The 24,019-nt window shown below is 35.2% G+C and overlaps 1 protein-coding gene across 2 annotated transcripts in view; it reads left to right on the forward strand.

Moving 5' to 3' along the window:
* The window catches only part of LOC101891400 (dedicator of cytokinesis protein 1), a 128,196-nt gene that overhangs the window by 67,094 nt on the left and 37,083 nt on the right, over window positions 1-24,019 (forward strand). For both annotated transcript variants that reach the window (XM_059118056.1, XM_059118058.1), the window contains exons 2-5: window positions 6,623-6,734; window positions 19,188-19,344; window positions 22,678-22,947; window positions 23,011-23,955. In XM_059118056.1, coding sequence (XP_058974039.1) covers window positions 6,623-6,734; window positions 19,188-19,344; window positions 22,678-22,947; window positions 23,011-23,955 — 1,484 coding nt within the window. The remainder of the gene's footprint in view (window positions 1-6,622; window positions 6,735-19,187; window positions 19,345-22,677; window positions 22,948-23,010; window positions 23,956-24,019) is intronic.

Here is a 24,019-nt window from a genome sequence, read left to right on the forward strand (position 1 = left end):
CAGGGCTAAAGAGGTATTGTTTTTCTTTTCTTCTATAGAAAATACTTTCCCCAGAGTTAGAAAATTCTCCTCTTTTTTACTATCGCAATGCTAAAAGGAGGCTTTCCAAGGCTTAAAGTAATAATCGTGAATTGGAAATTTTTAATATTTTCCCCCTCATTTTCATACCAACCTCGTTGAAATCCATAGGTCTCGTTTTTCATATTTTCTATGCAAAATCAAAACAAAACAATTATTGTTTAGATGACAAAACAAAACAAAACCAAACCAAAAAAAACGGAGACCGCAACAAACGGTGACTGGTTAAAGTGAGTGTCAGTCATAGCCATTAAAAATAATTGACAGACGGACAGATGGCCGGCTAAGCTCCATTGTTTAAGTTTCAGCTTAGAACCGAATCGAGGGGAATGGACTCACAAAGCTAAACTAATCAAATCTCTGAAGAACAACAACAACAACAATAAACTCATAACGCAAATCTTGTTATCTCTCGCAACAAATCTAAAACAAATTATGCCATTCGTCAGCTGAAATCCCAGCCAGCCAAACGCTCAGAGAAAAAAAACCAACATCCGACAATTATAATTTTTGTGTGTTTTTATAACCTCCACCTTAGTATGGAGGGTATATTCAGTTTGTCTTGCCGTTTGTAACATCTCGGAATATACATTGTAGACCCCACAATAAACCTCCACATAAAATTCTATGTCGGTTTAAAAATGTCCGTCCGTCTGTGGAAATCACTCTAGCTTGCGAACGAAATGATGTAGTAAGTTGATAAAAAATTACTCAAATGTGTATTATATCTGCAGGACTCTTGGCATTGAAAATGAGTCATGTAGATCCACATCTTCGTATAGCCCCCACATGATGGTACCTCCCGATTTTCGGTATTTTGATGATTTTAGCGGCATTATTTACCGGAACTATTTCAAATTTGGTATTCGAAGTTCTTAATGGATACTACAGCCTAAAACAGAAAATGGACCATGTAGGTCCACATCTTCGTATAGGCCCCATATAACGGTACCTCCCGATATGCGGTATTTTGATGATTTTAGCGACAGTATTTAACGGAATTGTTTCAAATTTCGTATTTGAAGTTCGTAATGGATACTACAGCCTATGACTGAAAATTGTCTGTGAAGGTCCACGTCTTCGTACAGCCCCCATATAACGGTACCCCCCGATATTCGGTATTTTGATGATTTTAGCGACATTATTTAGCGGAATTGTTTCAAATTAGGTATTTGAAGTTCGTAATGGATATTACAGCCAATGACAGAAAATTGTCTGTGCGGGCTTATGACAAAAATTGCCTATGCAGGTCCACGTCATCGTATAGAGCCTAATATGCGGCTACATTCGGTATTTTTAAGATTTTAACAGAAATTTTAATGGATTTTAATTTTTTGAAAATTGCCAAATTTGTACCAAATGGTGGAGGGTATTCAAAGTTCGGCCCGGCCGAACTTACTGCTGTTTAACTTGTTTTTTTTTTCTTTTTTTCAAAAAGATAATTTCTTAAAAATAATAAACATGACTATCCACAAAAAAAAAAACTATTTTTACGAGGTGTTAATTTTTTCACAAAAAAACGAGAAAATTGGCGAATGTGACAGTAGCGCAGATGAATCTGATGATGACAATGAGTATCATCTGACGAACACACAGAGGTACGTAAACGAACGTGCCTCCATTGCTCTGTGACTTGGTTTTTTTTTTTTTTTTTTGTGTGGTTTGTCAAACTGTCGGAAATTCTAATTTTCACTGAATGTTTGTTTGGCCGTGTGTGTGTGCGCGTACATACGTAAAGAAAGGGAAGAGAATTGGGGAGAAAGATCCGAAATAACAATGTTTGCTTTGAAACCATGGCTATGGGCACTGAACATTACCCTGAACCCCATTCTCCATACTATTCTATTCTGCTCGGCTCTTAATGAAAATGTTTCCAATAAATGTCGGAATGATAAATGACCACCACCGACTCGATTCGAGGCGAGCGTAAATTTGTAACAACAAAGTCCAAAAGCAAAAAAAAAAAAAAAAACGCAAAACTGAACTATTAACGGAAATCAAATGTGTGTTACAAGGGTCAGAGCAAAACTGCAAAAACACAACGCCGAACGAAACAAGGTTAATTTAATATCCAAAGATCATCAATTGAATGGTGGAGAGGAAATGACAATGCAAATACCTAAGAAAGGGTTAGAGAAGGCGTGACATTTTCTAACTCTGGGGAAAATATTTTCTAGAGGGGAAAAGAAAGAACTGATAAAACCGAAAATTATTAAAAAAAAACAAATTAAAAAGCAGTAAGTTTGGCCGAGCCTAACTTTGAATACCCTCTACCATTTGGAACAAATTTGGAAATTTTCAAAAATTTAAATCCTTAAAAAATTCTGTTAAACTTCAAAAATACCGAATTTTGGGAGAAACCGTTATATGAGGGCTATACGAAGACGTGGACCTGCACAGACAATTTTCTGTCATAGGCTGTAGTATCCACTACGAACTTCAAATACCAAATTTGAAACAATTCCGGTAAAGAATGTCGCTGAAATCATCAAAATACCGAATATCGGGAGGTACCGTCATATGGGGGCTATACGAAAACGTGGACCTGCATAGACAATTTACTGTCTTAGGCTGTAGTATCCACTACGAACTCCAAATACCAAATTTGTAACAATTCCGTTAAAAAATGTCACTAAAATCATCAAAATACCGAATATAGGGAGGTACCGTTATATGGGGGCTATGTGAAAACGTGGACCCTGCCTACTGTGGACTTTCTTTACTTGTTGTGAAATAAAAAAGTTTTTTTTTTCCAATTCCTGGTCCAATATATTCTACTTCACACCTGTCCATGTGTTAGTATAAATATTTAGATGTGTGAAAGGATCAGGTGCTCATTTCGCATTTTATGAAAGTTCAAAATTTTGACCCTTTTGTGGGGAAATCTCAAAAGGAGTGGATCGATCTTGTATTGGATGAAATATTGAGATTTACGAAATTTGAAGACAATCGGATCACATTTAATAAGAGTTAAAATTATTCAAAATGTTGACTCTTTGTGGGGGGGAGGTAACAGAAGGAGTGGTCCGATATCTTCTATCTTTACACCAGGTCTTGTTGATAGAAATATTGGGAAGTGCCGACTCTTAAGAGAATCGGATGATCATTTCTTGGTTTATGAGCTTTGTCATTATTCAAAAATCTGATCCTTGGTGGGAGAGGAGCCAGAAGGAGGGAGTGGTTCCATCACACCAGATATTCGTACAAATATTAAATTATCCGAAATTCGATAATAATCGGACTGTTATTTCATATTGTTGGGGAGGTACTTGATGAAGTGAGCCGACATTGTCCATTTTCGCACCTGAACTAGTATTGATACAAATTTTGTGATTTGCAAAGTTTGCACAGAATTGGATAATCCTTTTGATTTTTTGCGAGGGAGGAAGAAGTGGACCGATATTACCCCTCTCCTAATTCAATATATGCTTGCTAATAATATTACTATGTATCAAGTTTGGACCAAATCGAGAGCCAGACAGACAGAGGGATCGACGAACATCCCTAGATCGACTCCAAATGCCATGAAATGGATTTGGTCCAAAGAGACCCAGGGCTAAAACAGTTATTTCGATGAGGTACGTTTTGCTTGTATCAGATGATATACACCCTCTGTAGCCATATGGCGAAGGGTATACAAATATTATTTAAATACACCACGTTTTTAGACGGAATGTGTTTTGGAATTTTCTTTAAAGAAATTAACATTTTTAAATACTTATGGCTAGATGGGGCTTGAAAAATATTCCTTAAGAAATGTACGATTATTCCTCGGAACCGTTCTAAAAAATTTATAAAAATTACGAAACTATAATTATTGATGGAAAGTCCAATTATAATAGCATTGATGGAACTGGAAAAAATATTTTAAAATCTACGATTATGGAAGTGAAAACCTTTCTTTTATACTTTACAATTATTGCCTTGGTGTATTCTGAAAAAACTTTGCTTGTATTTTGAAAAAGCCATTATTGCCATGAATAAAAAATCCTTAATTATAGTCTTGGAAACCTGGAAAAATATTCTGAAAACCGTGGATATAATCCTTGATAGACCTTGAAAAAATGAATAAAAAATTACGTTTATTGCTCGGACGGAATTTGAAAAAAATTAAAATCATTGTTCTGTTCGTCTTTGAAAAAATATTCTCAAAAATATTCTTTAAAAATCCACGTTTCCCTTGGTCCTTGAAAAAATATTCTTTAAAAATCCACGTTTCCCTTGGTCCTTGAAAAAATATTCTTTGAAAATCCACGTTTCTGTTGGTCCTTGAAAAAATATTTTTTAAAAATCCACGTTTCCCTTGGTCCTTGAAAAAATATTCTTTGAAAATCCACGTTTCTGTTGGTCCTTGAAAAAATATTTTTTAAAAATCCACGTTTCTGTTGGTCCTTGAAAAAATATTCTTTAAAAAACCATGTTAATGTTGGTCCTTGAAAAATATTTTTTTTAAGTCTACATTTCTGTTGGTCCTTAAAAAAATATTTTTTTTAAGTCTACATTTCTGTTGGTCCTTAAAAAAATATTTTTTAAAAATCCACGTTTCTGTTGGTCCTTGAAAAAATATTCTTTAAAAAACCACGTTTATGTTGGTCCTTGAAAAAATATTTTTTAAAAATCCACGTTTCCCTTGGTCCTTGAAAAAATATTCTTTGAAAATCCACGTTTCTGTTGGTCCTTGAAAAAATATTTTTTAAAAATCCACGTTTTCCTTGGTCCTTGAAAAAAATATTCTTTAAAAATCCACGTTTCTGTTGGTCCTTGAAAAAATATTCTTTAAAAAACCACGTTAATGTTGGTCCTTGAAAAATATTTTTTTTAAGTCTACATTTCTGTTGGTCCTTAAAAAAATATTTTTTAAAAATCCACGTTTCTGTTGGTCCTTGAAAAAATATTCTTTAAAAAACCACGTTTATGTTGGTCCTTGAAAAATATTTTTTTTAAGTCTACATTTCTGTTGGTCCTTAAAAAAATATTTTTTAAAAATCCACGTTTCCCTTGGTCCTTGAAAAAATATTCTTTAAAAATCCACGTTTCTGTTTCTTCTGGAAAAAATATTTTTTTTTTAAATCTACATTTCTGTTGGTCCTTAAAAAAATATTCTTTAAAAATCCACGTTTCTGTTGGTCCTTGAAAAAATATTCTTTAAAAATCCACGTTTCTGTTGGTCCTTGAAAAAATATTCTTTGAAAATCCACGTTTCTGTTGGTCCTTGAAAAAAATGTTCTTTAAAAATCCACGTTTCTGTTGGTCCTTGAAAAAATATTCTTTGAAAATCCACGTTTCTGTTGGTCCTTGAAAAAAATATTCTTTAAAAATCCACGTTTCTGTTGGTCCTTGAAAAAATATTCTTTGAAAATCCACGTTTCTGTTGGTCCTTGAAAAAAATATTCTTTAAAAATCCACGTTTCTGTTGGTCCTTGAAAAAATATTCTTTGAAAATCCACGTTTCTGTTGGTCCTTGAAAAAAATATTCTTTCAAAATCCACGTTTCTGTTGGTCCTTGAAAAAATATTCTTTGAAAATCCACGTTTCTGTTGGTCCTTGAAAAAAATATTCTTTCAAAATCCACGTTTCTGTTGGTCCTTGAAAAAAATATTCTTTCAAAATCCACGTTTCTGTTGGTCCTTGAAAAAATATTCTTTGAAAATCCACGTTTCTGTTGGTCCTTGAAAAAAATATTCTTTCAAAATCCACGTTTCTGTTGGTCCTTGAAAAAATATTCTTTCAAAATCCACGTTTCTGTTGGTCCTTGAAAAAATATTCTTTGAAAATCCACGTTTCTGTTGGTCCTTGAAAAAAATATTCTTTCAAAATCCACGTTTCTGTTGGTCCTTGAAAAAATATTCTTTGAAAATACACGTTTCTGTTGGTCCTTGAAAAAAATATTCTTTCAAAATCCACGTTTCTGTTGGTCCTTGAAAAAATATTCTTTGAAAATCCACGTTTCTGTTGGTCCTTGAAAAAATATTCTTTGAAAATCCACGTTTCTGTTGGTCCTTGAAAAAATATTCTTTAAAAATCCACGATTCCCTTGGTCCTTGAAAAAATATTCTTTGAAAATCCACGTTTCTGTTGCTTCTGGAAAAAATATTTTTTTTAAATCTACACTTCTGTTGGTCCTTGAAAAAATATTTTTTTTAAAATTTTTTTTTTTTGGTCAGTCTTCTATTTTTTGTTTGTTTTGCAAAAAAAAAATTTTTTTTTCGTAACTAATTTGTTGCCTTTTTCTTTTTTATTTTTTGTTTTTGTTTTTGTATTTGTTTTGTTTTTTTTTTTTTTTGCATTTGTTATTTTGACGGGGCACTTGTTATTTAAACCGCACAAGCAAATAATAGTTCCAAATAGTTCGCCACCGGATTCGGTTGTTTGATTTAATTAAATCAGCTCTCGGCTCTTAAATTGCTCCAGTGAAAGTAATTATCATCATCAAATTATCCTCCGCGAACATACTTTCAGATTTCAAATCAATTAAAAAAACAACAACTACAGTAAAATGTGATTGTCTAATTTGTGTATCCATTTCTTTTCACTTTCTTTCCAGCTAAATGCAATTTCGATCAAGACGATAAACCGCATCGCCTCAGTTTGGATGTTGGTGATGCCGTGGTGATACTGAAGGAGACGACACATTGGTATTATGGCTATAAACAACGGTAAGTTGAGTGAATAACAATAACAACAAGAACAAGAATAACAAAAAAAAAAAAACAGTAAAGAAAGCCCTTAAGTCGGGCGGGGCCGACTGTATGATACCCTATACCACTTTGCTAATTTAGTAGAGCTCCGCATAACAATTTAAAATTTTTGTGGAAGAATTCAATCATACACGCTATGATTAGAACTATAATTTAAAGTTCAAAGGACTAAGTATGCCGAAGCATTTGTATCTTTTAAATTCGGACTTATATTGCCCATATGGTGCACAATTAATTTGAAATCGGATAAAGATATATATGGAAGCTATATCCGAATCTGAACCGATCTTGATAAAATTTTGCAAAGATATTTCTGAGCTGCATTTGATATATTTCCCCTGAATATCGTTGTTACAGAGTGCATATTACGGCTGCGGAGGACAAAAATAACAAATCGGATGAACAATATACAATATCTGAACTGATCTTCACCATTTCATGATCATTTGACGTACTAGCTTCTAGACTCAATTCGGTCGTAAGTGCCAAATTCCAACCCATTTGGACAAATATTAGACGTTTGGTGCACAATTAAAGGTAAATCGGACGAAGTTATATGGGAGCTATATCCGAATCTGAACCGATCTCGAAAAAATTTAGCAAATATATTTCTGAGCTGTATTTGATATATTTCCCTGAATATCGTTGTTACGGAGTACATATTACGGCTGTGGATAACAAATATAAAAAATCGGATGAACAATATACAGGGGAGGTATAGCTATATCTGAACCGATCTTCACCAAATTTGGCATCCTAGCTTTTAGACTCAATTCGGTCGTATGTGCCAAATTCCATACCATTTGGACAAATATTAGACGTTTGGTGGACAATGAAAAGTAAATCGGACGAAGTTATATATGGAAGCTATATCCGAATCTGAACCGATCTCGAAAAAATTTAGCAAATATATTTCTGAGCTGTATTTGATATATTTCCCTGAATATCGCTGTTATGGAGTGCATATTACGGCTGTGGGTAACAAATATAACAAATCGGATGAACAATATACAGGGGAGATATAGCTATATCTGAACATATCTTCACCAAATTTGACATACTAGCTTCTAGACTCAATTCGGTCGTAAGTGCCAAATTCCATCCCATTAGGACAAATATTAGATGTTTGGTGCACAACAAAAGGTAAATCGGACGAAGTTATATATGGAAGCTATATCCAAATCTGAGCCGATCTCCATAAATTTTAGCAAATGTATTTCTGAGCTGTATTTGCTAAATTTCCCCGAATATTGTTGTTACAGAGTGCATATTACGGCAGCGGAGGACTAAAATAACAAATCAGATAAACAATATATATGGGAGCTATAGCTATAGGTGAACCGATTTCGATTAAATTTGCCATACTTATTTCCAGGCCTAATTTGGTTGTATGTGCAAAATTCCATACTATTCGGCCGGATATTACACGTTTGGTGCACAATAAAAGGCAAATCGGACGAAGATATATATGGGAGCTATATCTAAATTTTTACCGATTATCTCCAATTTCAATAGGGTTCGTCGTTGGGCCAAATAAATGATTTGTGCAAAATTTCATCTGGATCGGGGAATAAATGCGAACTGTACTTTGTTCACAATGTTCAGCTCACGAGCCATTGTTAGCTCTACTTTCATGATCTGCTGGATTTCTCCCTATTTTTTTTTTTGATTTTCCTAAAAATTCCTAAAATTTTGGGAAAGCGTTACATATTCGAGGTGCCAATAGCTGCAAATAATTAATATTTTTTTATTTAGTTTTGCCCTTTTTTATGGAAATTTATTCCAGAACAAGAAGCCATAATTTTTTGCTACTCCTCTTTCCCCATTCGTATTTTTTTGTATTTACAAGGAACTGAATTTTCAAAATCATATCACAAATATATCTTGCACATAACTTAAACCCGATTACATACCTACATTTCTACATATGAACATTTGAGTTTTGTGTGTCACAATATTGAAAGGCAATACCGCCATCTGATAAGAACCTCCAGACACAAGAACACACGTGGAGGAGAAGGGTATTTGTGAAGAAGTCGACCGAGCAAACTGACGGCAGGCCAGACGATAAACCGAAAATTTCGAGACCATGCGGAAATTTGATTTGATTTTGTATGAAAAGGTTTTAGATTTTTTTTTCACCGACTGGAATCAATGATAAGAAGAGTAGAAGAGGTAGTTTTTTTTTGAGGTAGGTTTGTTCAGAGATTTCAAACATGGATATGGGATATTGGGCAAAGGGAAATATGGAGGGGTAGGAATATTTATTTAGCCTGAAAAAAGAATTCCAAAATGATTCAAAACAAACATAAAATCTGAAAATGGTATCAGATTTAAATCAAATATAAATATTTTTGTTAACAATAACTCAAATACCAAGAGATTTTTTTGGTCTCCTGTTGTTTTTTTTTTTTGTTATCCAAAAAACGTGATTATTGCATTAAATTTCAAATAAGAAAAAAAATTCTTAAATCAACAAAAATTGTTGACAACGGCTTATTTTGCTTTCCGGTTGTAAACAACCACTTGTTGCAACATTCGATATTGATTAACATTTACTTCTGCATACAAATAGGATAAAAGGGAAAGAATCGAAAAATAAAACAAATCGAAATCTTAAAAATAAATGAAAAAAAAAATGCTGCAAATGACCTCTAGAAACCTTCCAACCACAAAACACATAAAAAATTGTTTCCATATTTTTTCAAAGGCCAATAGGGAGTTCTATTAGCTAAAACAAGAAAAAAATCTGTAAGTTCGGGCGGGCCGAACTTTTAATACCCTCCACCTTTCGGTACAAATTTGGCAATTTCCAAAAAAAAAAAAGGAAAATGTGTTAAAACTTCCGTTAAAATCTTAAAAATACCGAATGCCTATACGACGACGTGAACCTGCATAGGCAACTTTTGTCATAAGTTATTACAAAATTTAAATGCGGAACTTGAAGAAAAATCTGTTTATAATGTAGCTAAAATCATCAAAATACCGAATATAGGGGGTACCGTTATATGGGGGCTATACGAAGTCGTAGACCTGCACAGACAATTTTCTGGAACGGGCTTAAGTATCCATTACGAACTTCAAATACCAAATTTGGAACGATTTCGTTAAATAATGTCGCTAAAATCATCAAAATATCGAATATCGGGAGGTACCGTTATATGGAGGCTACATGAACCATTTTCTGTTTAATGCTTCAGTATCCATTACGAACTTCAAATACCAAATTTGGAACGATTCCGTTAAATAATGTCGCTAAAATCATCAAAATATCGAATATCGGGAGGTACCGTTATATGGGGGCTATATGAAGACGTGGATCTACATGGCTCATTTTTTAACTTAGGATGTAGTATCCATTACGAACTTCAAATACCAAATTTGAAACAATTCCAGTGAATAATGTCGCTAAAATCATCAAAATACCGAATATCGGGAGGTACCGTTATATGGGGGCTATATGAAAACTTGGACCTATATGGCCCATTTACGAACTTAACCTGCCTACTGGCAAAATATACATGTGTGCAAAAATTTAGCCTTCTATCTCAATTTGTTCGAAAGATAGCGTGATTACAACAGACAGACACACAGACAGACAGACGGACAGACAGACACACAGACAGACATGGCTAAATCGTCTTAGAATTTTACGCTGATCAAGAATATATATACTTTGTTGGGTCTGACATGAGTATTTCGAGGAGTTACAAACGGAATGACAAAATTAATATACCCTCCATAGTATGGTGGAGGGTATAAAAACAAGCAAGTGCCCTCTACTTCTTCAGCGGAGAGTCCACCTTAAAATTTTAGATTCTTTTGCAACAGTTCATGTTAGAGTTTTTTGCACAATTATATCACACGTCTCCGCAAGCACCTCCATATCTCAATTCCAAATACCAACATAGGGCTCAATATCAAATTTCGGTATTCTAGCCCGATAACAACTTTAGTAATACTTAGTACTTTTCGAACAATTATTGTTCACACTTCCAAACCCGCCTCCAAATCTCAACAGTGACCTTAATATCTCTCTATTCCTTCACTTAGTACCAACATGTACCAAAGATGGTACTATTTAGTACTTTTCGACTAACCAAAGCACACCTCCATATCTCAATATCAAATTTAGAGATTCCAACCCTATCCCTTTAAACTTTAGTACAACTTAGTACTTTCCGAACATTTATAGTACACATTTCCAAACCAGCATCCAAATCTCAAACTTAGATACCAACAGTGACCTTAATATCAGGATTTCTCTCTAATAATTCACTCAGTACCAACTTGTACCAAATATAGTACTATTTAGTACTTTTCGAAGAATTTTGGTACACATTTCCAAACCCATTTCCAAATATAAACCAAAGATACCAGCAGTGATCGTATTGTCGAGTTTCAGGATCTCAGCTCCATTTCTTCACCCAATATCCAATTTAGTACCACTTAGTGATTTTGGTAAAATTATAGTACACATCCCCATCCAAAACCACCTCCATAACTTAATTCCAGATACCAACAAAGTCCTCAATATGAATTTTGGAGATTTTCCAATACCAAATTAAGTTGATTTAGTACTTTTTCGTACAAATATACAACACATTTTCAAAACCATCTCCAGATATCAACAGAGACCTTAATATCAAATTTGAGGATTCCAGCCCTATCACTTTATCTAATAACAAATTTAGTACCATTTAGTACTTTTCGTATAATTATAGTCACATTTTCAAAACCACCACCAGATGCCAACAGAGATCTCAATATCAAATTTCAGAACTTCAGCTTTATTTCTTCACCCAATGCCAAATCCAGAACTTTTCGTACAATTATAGTATATGTTTCCAAAACCATCTCCATATCTCAATTCCAGATACCAACAGATCCCTTATATAAAATTTGAGGATTCCAGTCATATCCCTTCACCCAATACCAATTTTGGTACTTTTCGTACATTTATAGTACACAATTATAGTACCACCTGCATATCTGAATTCCAGATACAAACAGATACCTCCATATCAAATTTTAGGTTTTTAACCCTTTTCATTCACCCAATACCAAATATAGTACCATTCAGTACTTTTCGTACAATTATAGTACACAATTCCAAACCACCGGCAAATCCCAAGCACAGATACTATCGCTATTCAAAATATCAAAATTGTATCTTCCAATAACAAATGTGGTACCATTTAATACTTTTCGTACAATTATAGTACACATTTCCGAAATCACCTCCATATGTCCAGGCTACACTTGAACAGAAACTCTGATTCCAAACTTCAGATTTATACCACTATATCTTCACCCAATGCACAATTGTACCAAATTTAGTACTATTTAGTACAATTATAGTACACGTCCCCAAAACCACCTCTTTTCACATAAAACAATTACAAAATTTCGGCTTCATGCCTTCACCTTAAACCAAATTGTTCAAAAATAGCACCATTTACTATTATTCAAAAATAGTACCGAACTGCATTTTGTTCATATTTCTAAAACCACCTTCGTACATCAACCTTACTTTTCAACCCTGATTCTCATACCAAATTTCAAGTTTATGCCTATATCTATGCCAACAAATGGTAGCATTTTAGAAGTTTAGTACCATTTTAGAACTTGTTTTTAATTTAAAGCTCGAATTTCCAAATACTCTTTGGAGGATTTATTCCAATTTCAGATTCTCATCCCAAATTCTAGCTTATTCTGTTTGTGTTCAATTTTTGGTACATTTAAGTACTTTTCGTATCCTTTTAGTGCGAATTTCCAAAAAACCCAGCCTTATCACAGCCACATGAAAAATTTCCAGATTGTAGCTTCCGGCTGTAGCTGTCGGCAAAATCGACGGATACTTTTTAACTAGTTTTTTTTTTAAATTCCGAAATAGGACTATACATCGGCAAGCCTGGTTTCTATAACGGCAAGGTTTCGAATAATTTTTATTTTAGCAAAATGTTACTCTTATACAAAATAAAATGTTTGTAAAAATTATAACTGTTGTGAAGATTATAACTGTTATACAACTTGTTGCTGTTACACATATTATAGCAGTTACATAAATGTTTAATGTTATACAAATTATAACTGTTATACAAATTAATTGTGTTTATTTGCAGCAAATAACTACTCTGATACAAAATAAAAATGTTATAACAGTTATAACTGTTGTATAGATTATTATTTTTATATAAGCCATATCTGTTATACAAATTATAACTAGGTTGTAAAAATTATAATTGTTATACAAACTGCAATTGTTCCACAAAATTTAAATATTTCTACAAACTGTAACTGTTATACAAATGATAACTGTTATGCAAATTAAAACTGTTATATAAATTATAACTGTTATGCAAATTAAAACTGTTATACAAATGATAACTGTTATACAAATGATAACTGTTATGCAAATTAAAATTGTTGTATAAATTATAACTGGTATACAAATTATAACTGTTATACAGATGATAACTGTTATACAAATGATAACTGTTATACAGATGATAACTGTTATACAAATGATTGCTGTTATAAAAATGATAACTGTTATACAAATTTGTATATGTTATATAAATGATAACTGTTATACAAATTATAACTGTTATACAAATGATAACTGTTATACAAATTATAAATGTTATACAATTCAAAATAATTCCATTCAAAACTAACAACATGTTAAGGACTTGTTTACTTTTGAAACCCAAAACCAACCAAACCGTTTCAACTCCTCCTCACACACAGACGTTAAGTTCTATCCACTTCTAATACAAACACACTTACTCTCGGACAAACAAATAAACATTGTTTCCATTTTTAACACTTTCTTCTTCTACAATTTGAAGTCTGAAAAAACAAATGAAATACAAAAAGAAACAGTTGTGTGTTTGTATAGGCACCGAGTCTTTTATCATCTCTGTGTGTCCTGTGTTCTTGAGCATTTCCCATAAAATCTTCTCATTTTCATTATTCCAATGTAGTGCTGTACCAGCACCACCACCACAACGGCCACAACTGCAACTCATGATTCCTTTTATCTTTGACCTTTATTTTTATTTGTTTTGGATCAATGGTGTTGGATGGCGTGGAGAGATTCTTCTGTGTGTGAGTGATGGAACCATATTGTGTGGAAAATAAGCATCTTCCACATTTTTCTCGTGTGTGTGTGAGTGTTTTGTAGTTTTTGTATTTGTTGTTAGATCTTTGCCGTTATCATGGAAAAAAGGTTATTTGCATTTGATTTCGCTAGAAATCTTGGTTTAATCAAACAGAAGCCTTTTTGTAATGGTCTATTTGACCGTTTCGGGATGTAGAAAGGAAAATGTAGCAAAGTACTTCCATGGATAGGTTTGTACTTCTATACTCAGCAAAACGTATACATCAGATACTATAAAAAATGCTTTTGATTGGGAGGTACGAGTTATGAGACCTACAATATATTATGGACTTTTTATGTTGAAATTGTGGCAAAAATTAAAAAAAAAAATTCAGCAAAAAAGGGTTTTTCATAGAAGTCCAGGAGGTCTTCTGATAGAAGACCAGGGTGTCTTCTTTTATAAGACCAGGAGGTCTTATTATAAAAGAACAGGAGGTATTCTTATATATTCTATAAGAAGGTCTTCTTATAGAAGACCAGAAGGTCTTCTTATAGCAGTCTTTCTCATAGACGACCAGGAATTGTTCAGCATAAATTGGATATGTCTTCTCGAAAAAGACCAGGAGGCGTTCTTCTAAAATACAAGGAGATCTTTTCATAGAAGTCTAGGGTGTCTTCTCAAAGAATACCAGGATGTCTTTTCATTGTCGTCTCATAGAAGACCATGACTACTTCAGGATTGTTCTCGTAGAAGACCAGGATATCATCTTATAGAATAGAAGAATGCCCTCTTATAGAAGACCAGAATGTCTTCTTATTGAAGAATAGAAGTTCTTCTTATAGAAGACCAGAGACAGGTCTTCTTATAGAAGACCAAGAGGTCAGGGAATGATCAGGGACCAGATGGTCTTCTTATAGAATCTTGCTGTAGAAGACCAGGAAGTCTTGCTGTAGAAGACAAGGAGGTCTTCCTTTAGAAGACCAGGATGTCTTCTCAAAGAATACTAGAATTCCTTCTTATAGAAAAGCAGAATTCCTTTTTATAGAAGAGCAGAATGCCTTCTTATAGAAGAGCAGTATGCCTTCTTATAGAAGAGCAGAAGAAGAAGCAGAAGAGTAGAAGGTGTTCGTATAGAAGAGTAGAAAGTCTTCTTCTTATAGAAGACCAGAGACAGGTCTTCTGATAGAAGACCAGGGGAGGCCTTCTCATAGAAGAGCAGATGGTCTTCTATAGAATCTTGAAGAATATCAGGAGATCTTCCTGTAGAAGATCATGAGGTCTTCCTGTAGAAAACCAGGAAGTCTTCCTGTAGAAGACGAAGATGTCTTCTCAAAGAATACCAGGATGTCTTTTCATAGTCTAGAATCTGGACGTCTTCTCAAAGAAGACCAAGATGTTTCTCGTAGAAGACTAGGATGTCTCCTTATAGAAGAGCAGAATGGCTTCTTAAGGAAGAGCAGAATGCCTTCTTAAGGAAAAGTAGAAGTTCTTCTTATAGAAGAGTAAAAGTTATTCTTATAGAAGAGTAGAAGGTGTTCTTATAGAAGACCAGATACAATTCTTCTTATAGAAGACCAGATACAGGTCTTCTTATAGAAGACCAGATACAGGTCTTCTTATAGAAGACCAGATACAGGTCTTCTTATAGAAGTCCAGATACAGGTCTTCTTATAGAAGTCCAGGGAAGGGCTTCTTATAGAAGTCCAGATACAGGTCTTCTTATAGAAGTCCAAATACAGGTTTTCTTATAGAAGTCCAGATACAGGTCTTCTTATAGAAGTCCAAATACAGGTCTTCTTATAGAAGTCCAGGGAAGGGCTTCTCATAGAAGGGGTTTCCTTTAGAAGACCAGGAGGTCTTCCTGTAGGAGACCAGGAGGTCTTCCTGTAGGAGACCAGGAGGTCTTCCTATAGAAGACCAGGAAGTCTTCCTGTAAAAGACAATGAGGTCTTCTTGTAGAAGACCCGGAGGTCTTGTAAAAGACTTCCTTCTTTTAGACGACCAAAAGAAGATTTTCTTATATGTCGTATTTTAATATCCAACTCTTTTTTTATTTGAGAACATTTTAAAAATACCCTACATAAAATCTATTAAATTTTATTGAAAAATATAACAAAGTGTTCCACTTCATAAAATGGCCATAAAATTTGAAAATATTAATTTTATGGCTTCCCTTTACGAATTTTAAATGAATTTTTCTGTGGACATAAAAACCCTCAGTAATGGAAAGTAATGTCCATTAACTTAAGTTAGGGGAAAATTGTACTTTTTAAAAATACATATTGTCATTAAATATGAAAATAAAAACAAAATAGTTTAGTTTAGCAGCTATCATAAAATGCATATAAATATTTCTTATCGCACGACGCAACGAGGAGAAACAAAAATAATAACTAAAAAATAAAAAAAAAATGAACGAACGCATAATTCAAGATGGAAATAATTCATTTTGAAGAGTGTCATAAAAAACAACTTGGTGTCCAAGAAAGCAGGCAAGAAAAAGAAGAAAAACATACAAAAAATAAACAATAAATAATATGAAGTGAATAATTGCCGTTTTTATGTTTCAAGCAACCCCCCATGTCATTGAAGAAAGAGGGGAAAATGACATATTCGACCTTTGAGATGAAAACATTCTTGAGAAGAGTTTTATTTTATTTTTTTTTGTGCAACGTATGTGTTCCGACTATATACTCCCAATAACCCACCCCACACTTTGGGATAAGAATAAAAAAAATTCCTAAAAACATTTTATTTTTCTCGGTGTGCAATTCTTATCAGTCGCCTGCCTTTTTCTTTAGTTCTACGCCGTTGTTGGGTTCTCAACTCTGATTGATGATGGTGTTGGCGGTTGCTGATGATGAGTGTCGTTCGTTTTGTTGTCGTTTCTCGTTGAAAGAGAAGGTTATGAAAGAAAATTCAAACCTTTAAGAATTTCTAGAATCACAAGAACAACAACACAACCAAAACAGTAACAACCGCTATGCAACAAAAAAAAAGTAATTTATGGGTCACCAACATGAAAAAGTATCTGAAAGAGGTCAAATATTTGATTGTTTGTTTTATGGCGAGTAGCCGCCAAACACTGCTGTCTTGAAAAAAACAGCTTCAGACAGAACAACAAAAAGACATTATTCAAATGGAAAACTTATAAAAAAAAACTGGCGTTAGGTCCAGAACAAAAGATTCTTGAACCTACCCCATGAAGAAAAAAAAACGAATTTTGACAAAAAAAACCTCCTGGTCTTCTATAGAAGACCTACAGGTCTTCTATAAGAAGACTTGGTCTTATATAAGAAGAAGACCTTCTGGTCTTCTATAAGAAGAATACCTACTGGTCTTCTATAAGAAGAACTTCTGGTCATCTGTGAGAAGCCTTTTTGGTCTTCTGTGAGAAGACCTTCTGGACCTTATTCTGATCTTCAATCTGTAAGTAGACCTCCTGCTCTTCTATACGAAGAAGACCTCCCGGTCTTCTATAAGAAGGAGACCTCCTGGTCTTCTATAAGAACAAGACCTCCTGGTCTTCTATAAGAACAAGACCTCCTGGTCTTCTATAAGAAGAAGACCTCCTGGTCTTCTATAAGAAGAAGATCTCCTGGTCTTCTATAAGAAGAAGATCTCCTGGTCTTCTATAAGAAGAAGATCTCCTGGTCTTCTATAAGAAGAAGACCTCCTGGTCTTCTATAAGAAGAAGACCTCCTGCTCTTCTATAAGAAGAAGACCTCCTGGTCTTCTATAAGAAGAAGACCTCCTGCTCTTCTATAAGAAGAAGACCTCCTGCTCTTCTATAAGAAGAAGACCTCCTGCTCTTCTATAAGAAGACCTTTTGTGGTCTTCTATAAAGAAGACCTGTGGTCTTCGATAGGAAGACCTTTAGTGGTCTTCTATAAGAAGACCTTTTGTGGTCTTCTAGAAGAAGATCTCCTTCTGTGGTCTTCTATAGGAAGAAGACCTCCTAGTCTTCTATAGGAAGAAGACCTGCTGGTCTTCTATGGGAAGACCTTCTCGTCTTTTATGTGAAGAAGACCTGCTGTTCTTATATTGGAAGACCTTCGGGTCTTCTGTGAGAAGACCTCCTGTTCTTCTATAAGAAGACCTTTTGTGGTCTTCTATAAAGAAGACCTTCTGTGGTCTTCGATAGGAAGACCTTTAGTGGTCTTCTAGAAGAAGATCTCCTTCTGTGGTCTTCTATAGGAAGAAGACCTGCTGGTCTTCTATGGGAAGACCTTCTGGTCTTTTATGTGAAGAAGACTTGTTGTTCTTATATTGGAAGACCTCCTGGTCTTCTATAAGAAGACCTTTTGTGGTCTTCTATAAAGAAGACCTTCTGTGGTCTTCGATAGGAAGACCTTTATTGGTCTTCTATAAGAAGACCTTTTGTGGTCTATAAGAAGACCTCCTGGTCTTTTATAAGAAGATCTTCTGCTCTTCAATGAAAAGACCATCTGCTCTTATATGAGAAGAACTTCTGTTCTTCTATGAGATGACCTTTTGATCTTCTATTGGAAGAAGACCTTCTGGCCTTCTATAAGAATACCTGCCTTTTGCCTTCGATAAGAAGACCTTCTGGTCTTCTCTAGGAAGATCTTCTGACCTCAATCAGAAGACCTTCTGGTCTTCTACGAGAAGACGTTCTGGTCTTCTTTTCTTCTTCGTGTGGTGTGGATACTCTGTCCCCTGGAAAATTTCCCTATAATTCTGACAGTTAACCAATTTAATTAAAACTTGATTGATGAATATGTGTTCCGCTTAAAACTCTTCCCAAAAACAAATAAATTTGCTATTTATGTTTGATTGACTGACTGACATTGAGCTGGACACAATGTTGACATCCATAACGGCTGACATAAATATCTAAAAAAGACAACAACAACAAATCAATGGCAATTAATATTCAATTGAATCCAAAAAGAAGGGGGGTTAACATTGAAGGTCAATTGGTCTTCGGACATGTGTTGCAATAACAACAACAACAGAAAAATGACTTTTACTTGTTATTCTGTCATCCGCGCCAGCAAAAACAGAAAAATTTAGAGCAACAAAATATATTCTAAACTTCCTCAAGTTTATAAATTATTTCATATCCCCTCCAAGTCAATTTTTCAATTTTTTTTTTGAAATGACACAATTTTTTTTAATATCTCAACAAATGTGTTATGTTGATTTGTGTGCGGAGGGGGATCAAACATCTATCCATCAGCCACTCTTCAGTGGGGCACAACATAAAAATGTTATTTTTTATTTAATTTTTTTTTTTTCAAATTAAAATAATTTTTTTATAATCTCTCTCTTTTTTTTCCAGAAACAAAGACCAGCGTGGCATATTTCCCAAAACCTACATCCATCTTTGCGAATATAAAATTGTCAATGGTGAATATTGCATCCAGCGAACTGAAATCGTTGAGGAAATCACAAAAGTTCTGCTGGAATGGGGCAGCATAATAAAGCAATATTATCTGGTGAGTAAAAAAGGGGAAGGCAATTCCCCCCCCCTTCTCCTCTTGGAAAGGGGGTACATGTTAGTCTTTGAATGAGGAGGGTGAAATCAAACAGAAACTTATGCCAATATTGTTCCTAAAAATCCAATCCAATTAAATCCACGATAAAAGACCAGATAATCCTTTAAAAAATATTCTTCAATATTTTTTTTTTGTTTGGTCAATTCTTCTATTGGTCCTTGAAAAAACTTTTCATAAAAATCCAAAATAATAAGTCTATTGGTCCTTAAAAAATTATTACTAATGGAAAATGACACGACAGAATTACATTTTTTCAATGATTACGGGGAAAATGCAGCAGATTATGAAAGTAGAGCTAAAACAAGTTAAAAAGCAGAAAGTTCGGCCAGGCCGAACTTTGAATACCCTCCACCATTTGGAACGAATTTGGAAATTTTCAAAAAATAAAATCCTCAAAAAATTCTGTTAAAATTTTAAAAATATCAAATATAGCGTTATGTTGGGGTCTATACGACGTGGGCCTACATAGGCATTGTTTGTCATAAGCCATTACCATATTAAAATTCGAAACTTGAAATAAACGGTGAATAATGTAGATAAAATCATCAAAATATTGTATATAGGGAGGCACCGTTATATCGGAGCTGTGCGAAGACCTGGATCAGCATAGACAATTTTCTGTCACAGGCTGTAGCATCCATTTCGAACTTCAAATACGACATCTCAAACAATTTCGGTGGGTTCTGTACCTAAACTCGTCAAAACATCGAATATAGGGAGATACTGATATATGGGGACTATATGAAGACCTGGACCTGCATAGACTATTTTCTGTCACTGAGTGTAGTTCCCATTACGAACTCTAAATACGTAATTTGAAACAATTCTGGTGAATAATGTCGCTAAAATCATCAAAATACCGAATATCGGGAGGTACCGTTATATGGGGGGCTATACGAAGACCTGGACCTGCACAGACAATTTTCTGTCTTAGGCTGTAGTATCTATTTCGAACTTAATATACCAAATTTGAAACAATTCCGGCGAATAATGTCGCTAAAATCATCAACATACCGAATATAGGGAGGTACTGATGTATAGGGCCTATACGAAGACGTGGACCTGTATAGACAATTTTCTGTCTTAGGCTGTAGTATCCATTTCGAACTTCAAATACCAAATTTTGAAACAATTCCGGTGAATAATGCCCCGAAAATCATCAAAATACCGAATATCGGGAGGTACCGTTATATGGGGGGCTATACGAAGACGTGGACCTGCACAGACAATTTTCTGTCACAGACTGTAGTTCCCATAACGAACTTCAAATACCAAATTTGAAACAATTCCGGTGAATAATGTCGCTAAAATCATCCAAATACCGAATATCGGGAGGTAGCGTTATATGGGGGCTATATGAAAACGTGGACCTGCACAGACAATTTTCTGTCTTAGAGTGTAGTATCCATTTCGAACTTCAAATACCAAATTTGAAACAATTCCGGTTAATAATGTCGCTAAAATCATCAAAATACCGAATTTCGGGAGGTACCGTTATATGGAGGGCTATATGAAAACGTGGACCTGCAGAGACAATTTTCTGTCACAGGCTGTAGTTCCCATAACGAACTCTAAATACTTAATTTGAAACAATTCCGGTGAATAATGTCGCTAAAATCATCAAAATACCGAATATCGGGAGGTACCGTTATAAGGGGGCTATACGAAGATGTGGACCTGCACAGACAATTGCACAGAAACCCGCATCGCAGTGGCCAAAAATGACTCGTGAGCTTAACACATCGCAATATTCCATTCGTCAAATATTGAAAAATGAGCTCGGGGTAAAGCCATCGAAATTCCAAAAAGTGCAAGAACTTACACCGCAAAAGACAGAAAATAGTCTCAAAAGAGCTAAAGAGTTGCTTCGCTTGACCGAAAGTGGTGAACTGCCGAATTTGGTTTTCTCCAATGAGAAAACATTCGTTGTCCAGCAGTTTGTAAACAAACAAAATTATCGTGCACCTTCGGTTGACCACCAGGACTCAAGCGCCGGCCATGGTGATGGTGTGGGCCGCCATAACAGCCGATGGACGCTCTCCGCTCGTATTAATCGACTGTGGTGGCATCAGAATAAATGCCGAATATTATCGCGAAAATATTGTGGAGGTTGTATTAAAGCCTTGGGCACGCTAACATTTTGGCCGCAGACCTTGGCCATTGGACAACAGAACCAGCACCATCGCACTCAGCACACGCCACCCAAGAATGGTTACAAAATGAGGTTTCTCGCTTCATTTCCAGCGCACAATGGCCACCAAAATCTCCGGATACCAATCCGTTGGTCTATTGTGTCTGCAATATTTTGGAAAGCAAGGTTGGCACCAAAAACTACCAAAGTGTCGATTACCTCAAGCAAGCTCTTCGCTGGGAATGGGCCAAAATACCGCAGAGCTACATTCGGGCAGCGTGTGACGGTTTCATTGGCCGTTTGAAGGCCATAATTCGTGCCAAAGGTGGCCAATTCGAACAAATCTAAACTTATTCTAAAATCTGATGCTACATCCGAGATTTTTTGCTTTCACTCAAAAAAAAAAAATTTTAAAAAATTTAAAAATTATGGCGTTTGACTTTTCGTGACGTTTAGGTAAGATTTGATGTCTTCTAGGACCTATAGTAGAATTTTATGACAAATAATTTTGTAGAATATTTTGACGTCCTAGGATCCTGTTTAAAGGAAGTTTTTAACCATATATTACAAAAAAAGGCCACTTACTTGTCTTGTTAAAAATTTCCATCAAAAATTCCTCGCGATCTTATACGCAAGATTGCCGAAGGCACTATATATGCTTAAAAAATGTTAGGATTCCAAGGAATTTTAATCCGAAAGTTGTCAAAAATCTGCCAGAGAGGGAACTTGCCCCCCTCTATTTAGGTTACTTTGCGATGGCCAGCTTCAAATCGCTGATACAGATGTCTTCTATTTTTAGCTCTACTATAATAACCTGCTGGATTTTCCCTGATATTTTTTGTTGTTGTTGGATAGTCCTTTTAGAAGCTCATTGCAAACTCCCCACTTCAGTGAATATCGAAATATCCCTTGGGAGACCCATAAACCCCATTGGGGAGTAATAATTTTTTCAATTCATTCATTTATTGATTGACAGGCCGTCAGTAGCCACGGCAGAAGCAATAATAGATTTTGTTGTTGTTGTTGCTATTTTTTTTATTAATTTCTTATCTCCTATTCAACAAATGGACTGTAAACAATTATTATTTTTAAACTAATCTAATCCGCCCTCCCTCCCTCTCTCTCACTCCATCTCTTTGCAGATCAATCATCCGGACTTTAATTGCATACGCCTGAAAATGATTGATTTGAGCAAAAATCGGGCATTGCTAATATCCGGCAATCTGCCAGTGGATGAAATGCGTAAAATCAAACTGGAGGCCACATCCACCATTGACACGGGCAACAATTTGCTGGGTTTGGATATGGTGGTGCGCGACGAAAGTGGTGATATTTTGGATACATCGAAAATCTGCACCACCGAACTGTATGAGCATCACATGAATGCCGTCAACAGGATCATTAAAGCCAATGTAAGTGAATTGAATTCATTTGATTTTGAAATAAATACAATTTTTTTCAATATTTTTTTGTAGCGCCCCCGCACCATCCACCACGGCCCCAAGCCATACAAGAACTTCTCGCACAACATTCTGCTGCATGTGAATGCCTTTGTATGCAAATTCCAAGAAGATTCCGATCTAATATTCACCCTCTTCGATGGAGAATCGCATCGACCGATAAGCGAAAATTATGTGGTAAAATGGTCACGAACGGGCATTGCCCGCGATATCGATCAATTCGACAACAATCGAGTTCTATTCACCGATCTGAGCAAGAATGATGTCAGTATTTCGAAAATGTATTTGGTCTGCTATGTGGTACGCATTGGCTGTATGGAGGTAAAGGAAAACGATTCAAAGCGCGCCAGTATCACCAATACCATGCTGACAGCGGCCAGCAAGAAACATTCACAGCTATCGATTAGTTCGAGTGGCTCATTCAGTGGCACCGAATACATTATGCGCCGGCCATTTGGTGTGGCCTTCAAGGATCTAACGCCCATCATCAATAAACCCGAGGACTTCAAGGGAAACGTGGATATGCCCTTTATCCTATGCGAAAAGGATAACATGGACATTACGTTGAGAAAACTGATTGCCAACAAAGATTGGGGCAAAATCGACTCAAGAATGTGTGTCACTGTGGAGGTACTTCAGGGCGATATCAAACAAATCAAAGAGGAGTTCCCTCGTCTGCTACACACCAATGTACCCATTGCCCGTAAAATGGGTTTCCCTGAGGTCATATTGCCCGGTGATGTACGTAATGATTTATATTTGACACTGTGCTCAGGAGAATTTGCCCGCATTGCCAAGACATCGGAAAAGAATGTAGAGGTCACCGTAAGTGTTTGCAATGAACAGGGCCACTGTGTCCCCGGGGTGATGAGCATTGGAGCCGGCCTGGCGCCCATTGATGAATACAAATCGGTGGTGTACTATCATGATGATAAACCCAAATGGTTGGAAACTTTTAAGGTCAGTAAGGTGTACCATTTTTTTGAGTGGGAATTTTTATTTTAAAGAATAATTTTCATTTCAG

The sequence above is a fragment of the Musca domestica genome, unplaced genomic scaffold (genome assembly GCF_030504385.1).
Source record: "Musca domestica strain aabys unplaced genomic scaffold, Musca_domestica.polishedcontigs.V.1.1 1, whole genome shotgun sequence".
NCBI classification, from domain to species: Eukaryota; Metazoa; Arthropoda; class Insecta; order Diptera; family Muscidae; genus Musca; species Musca domestica.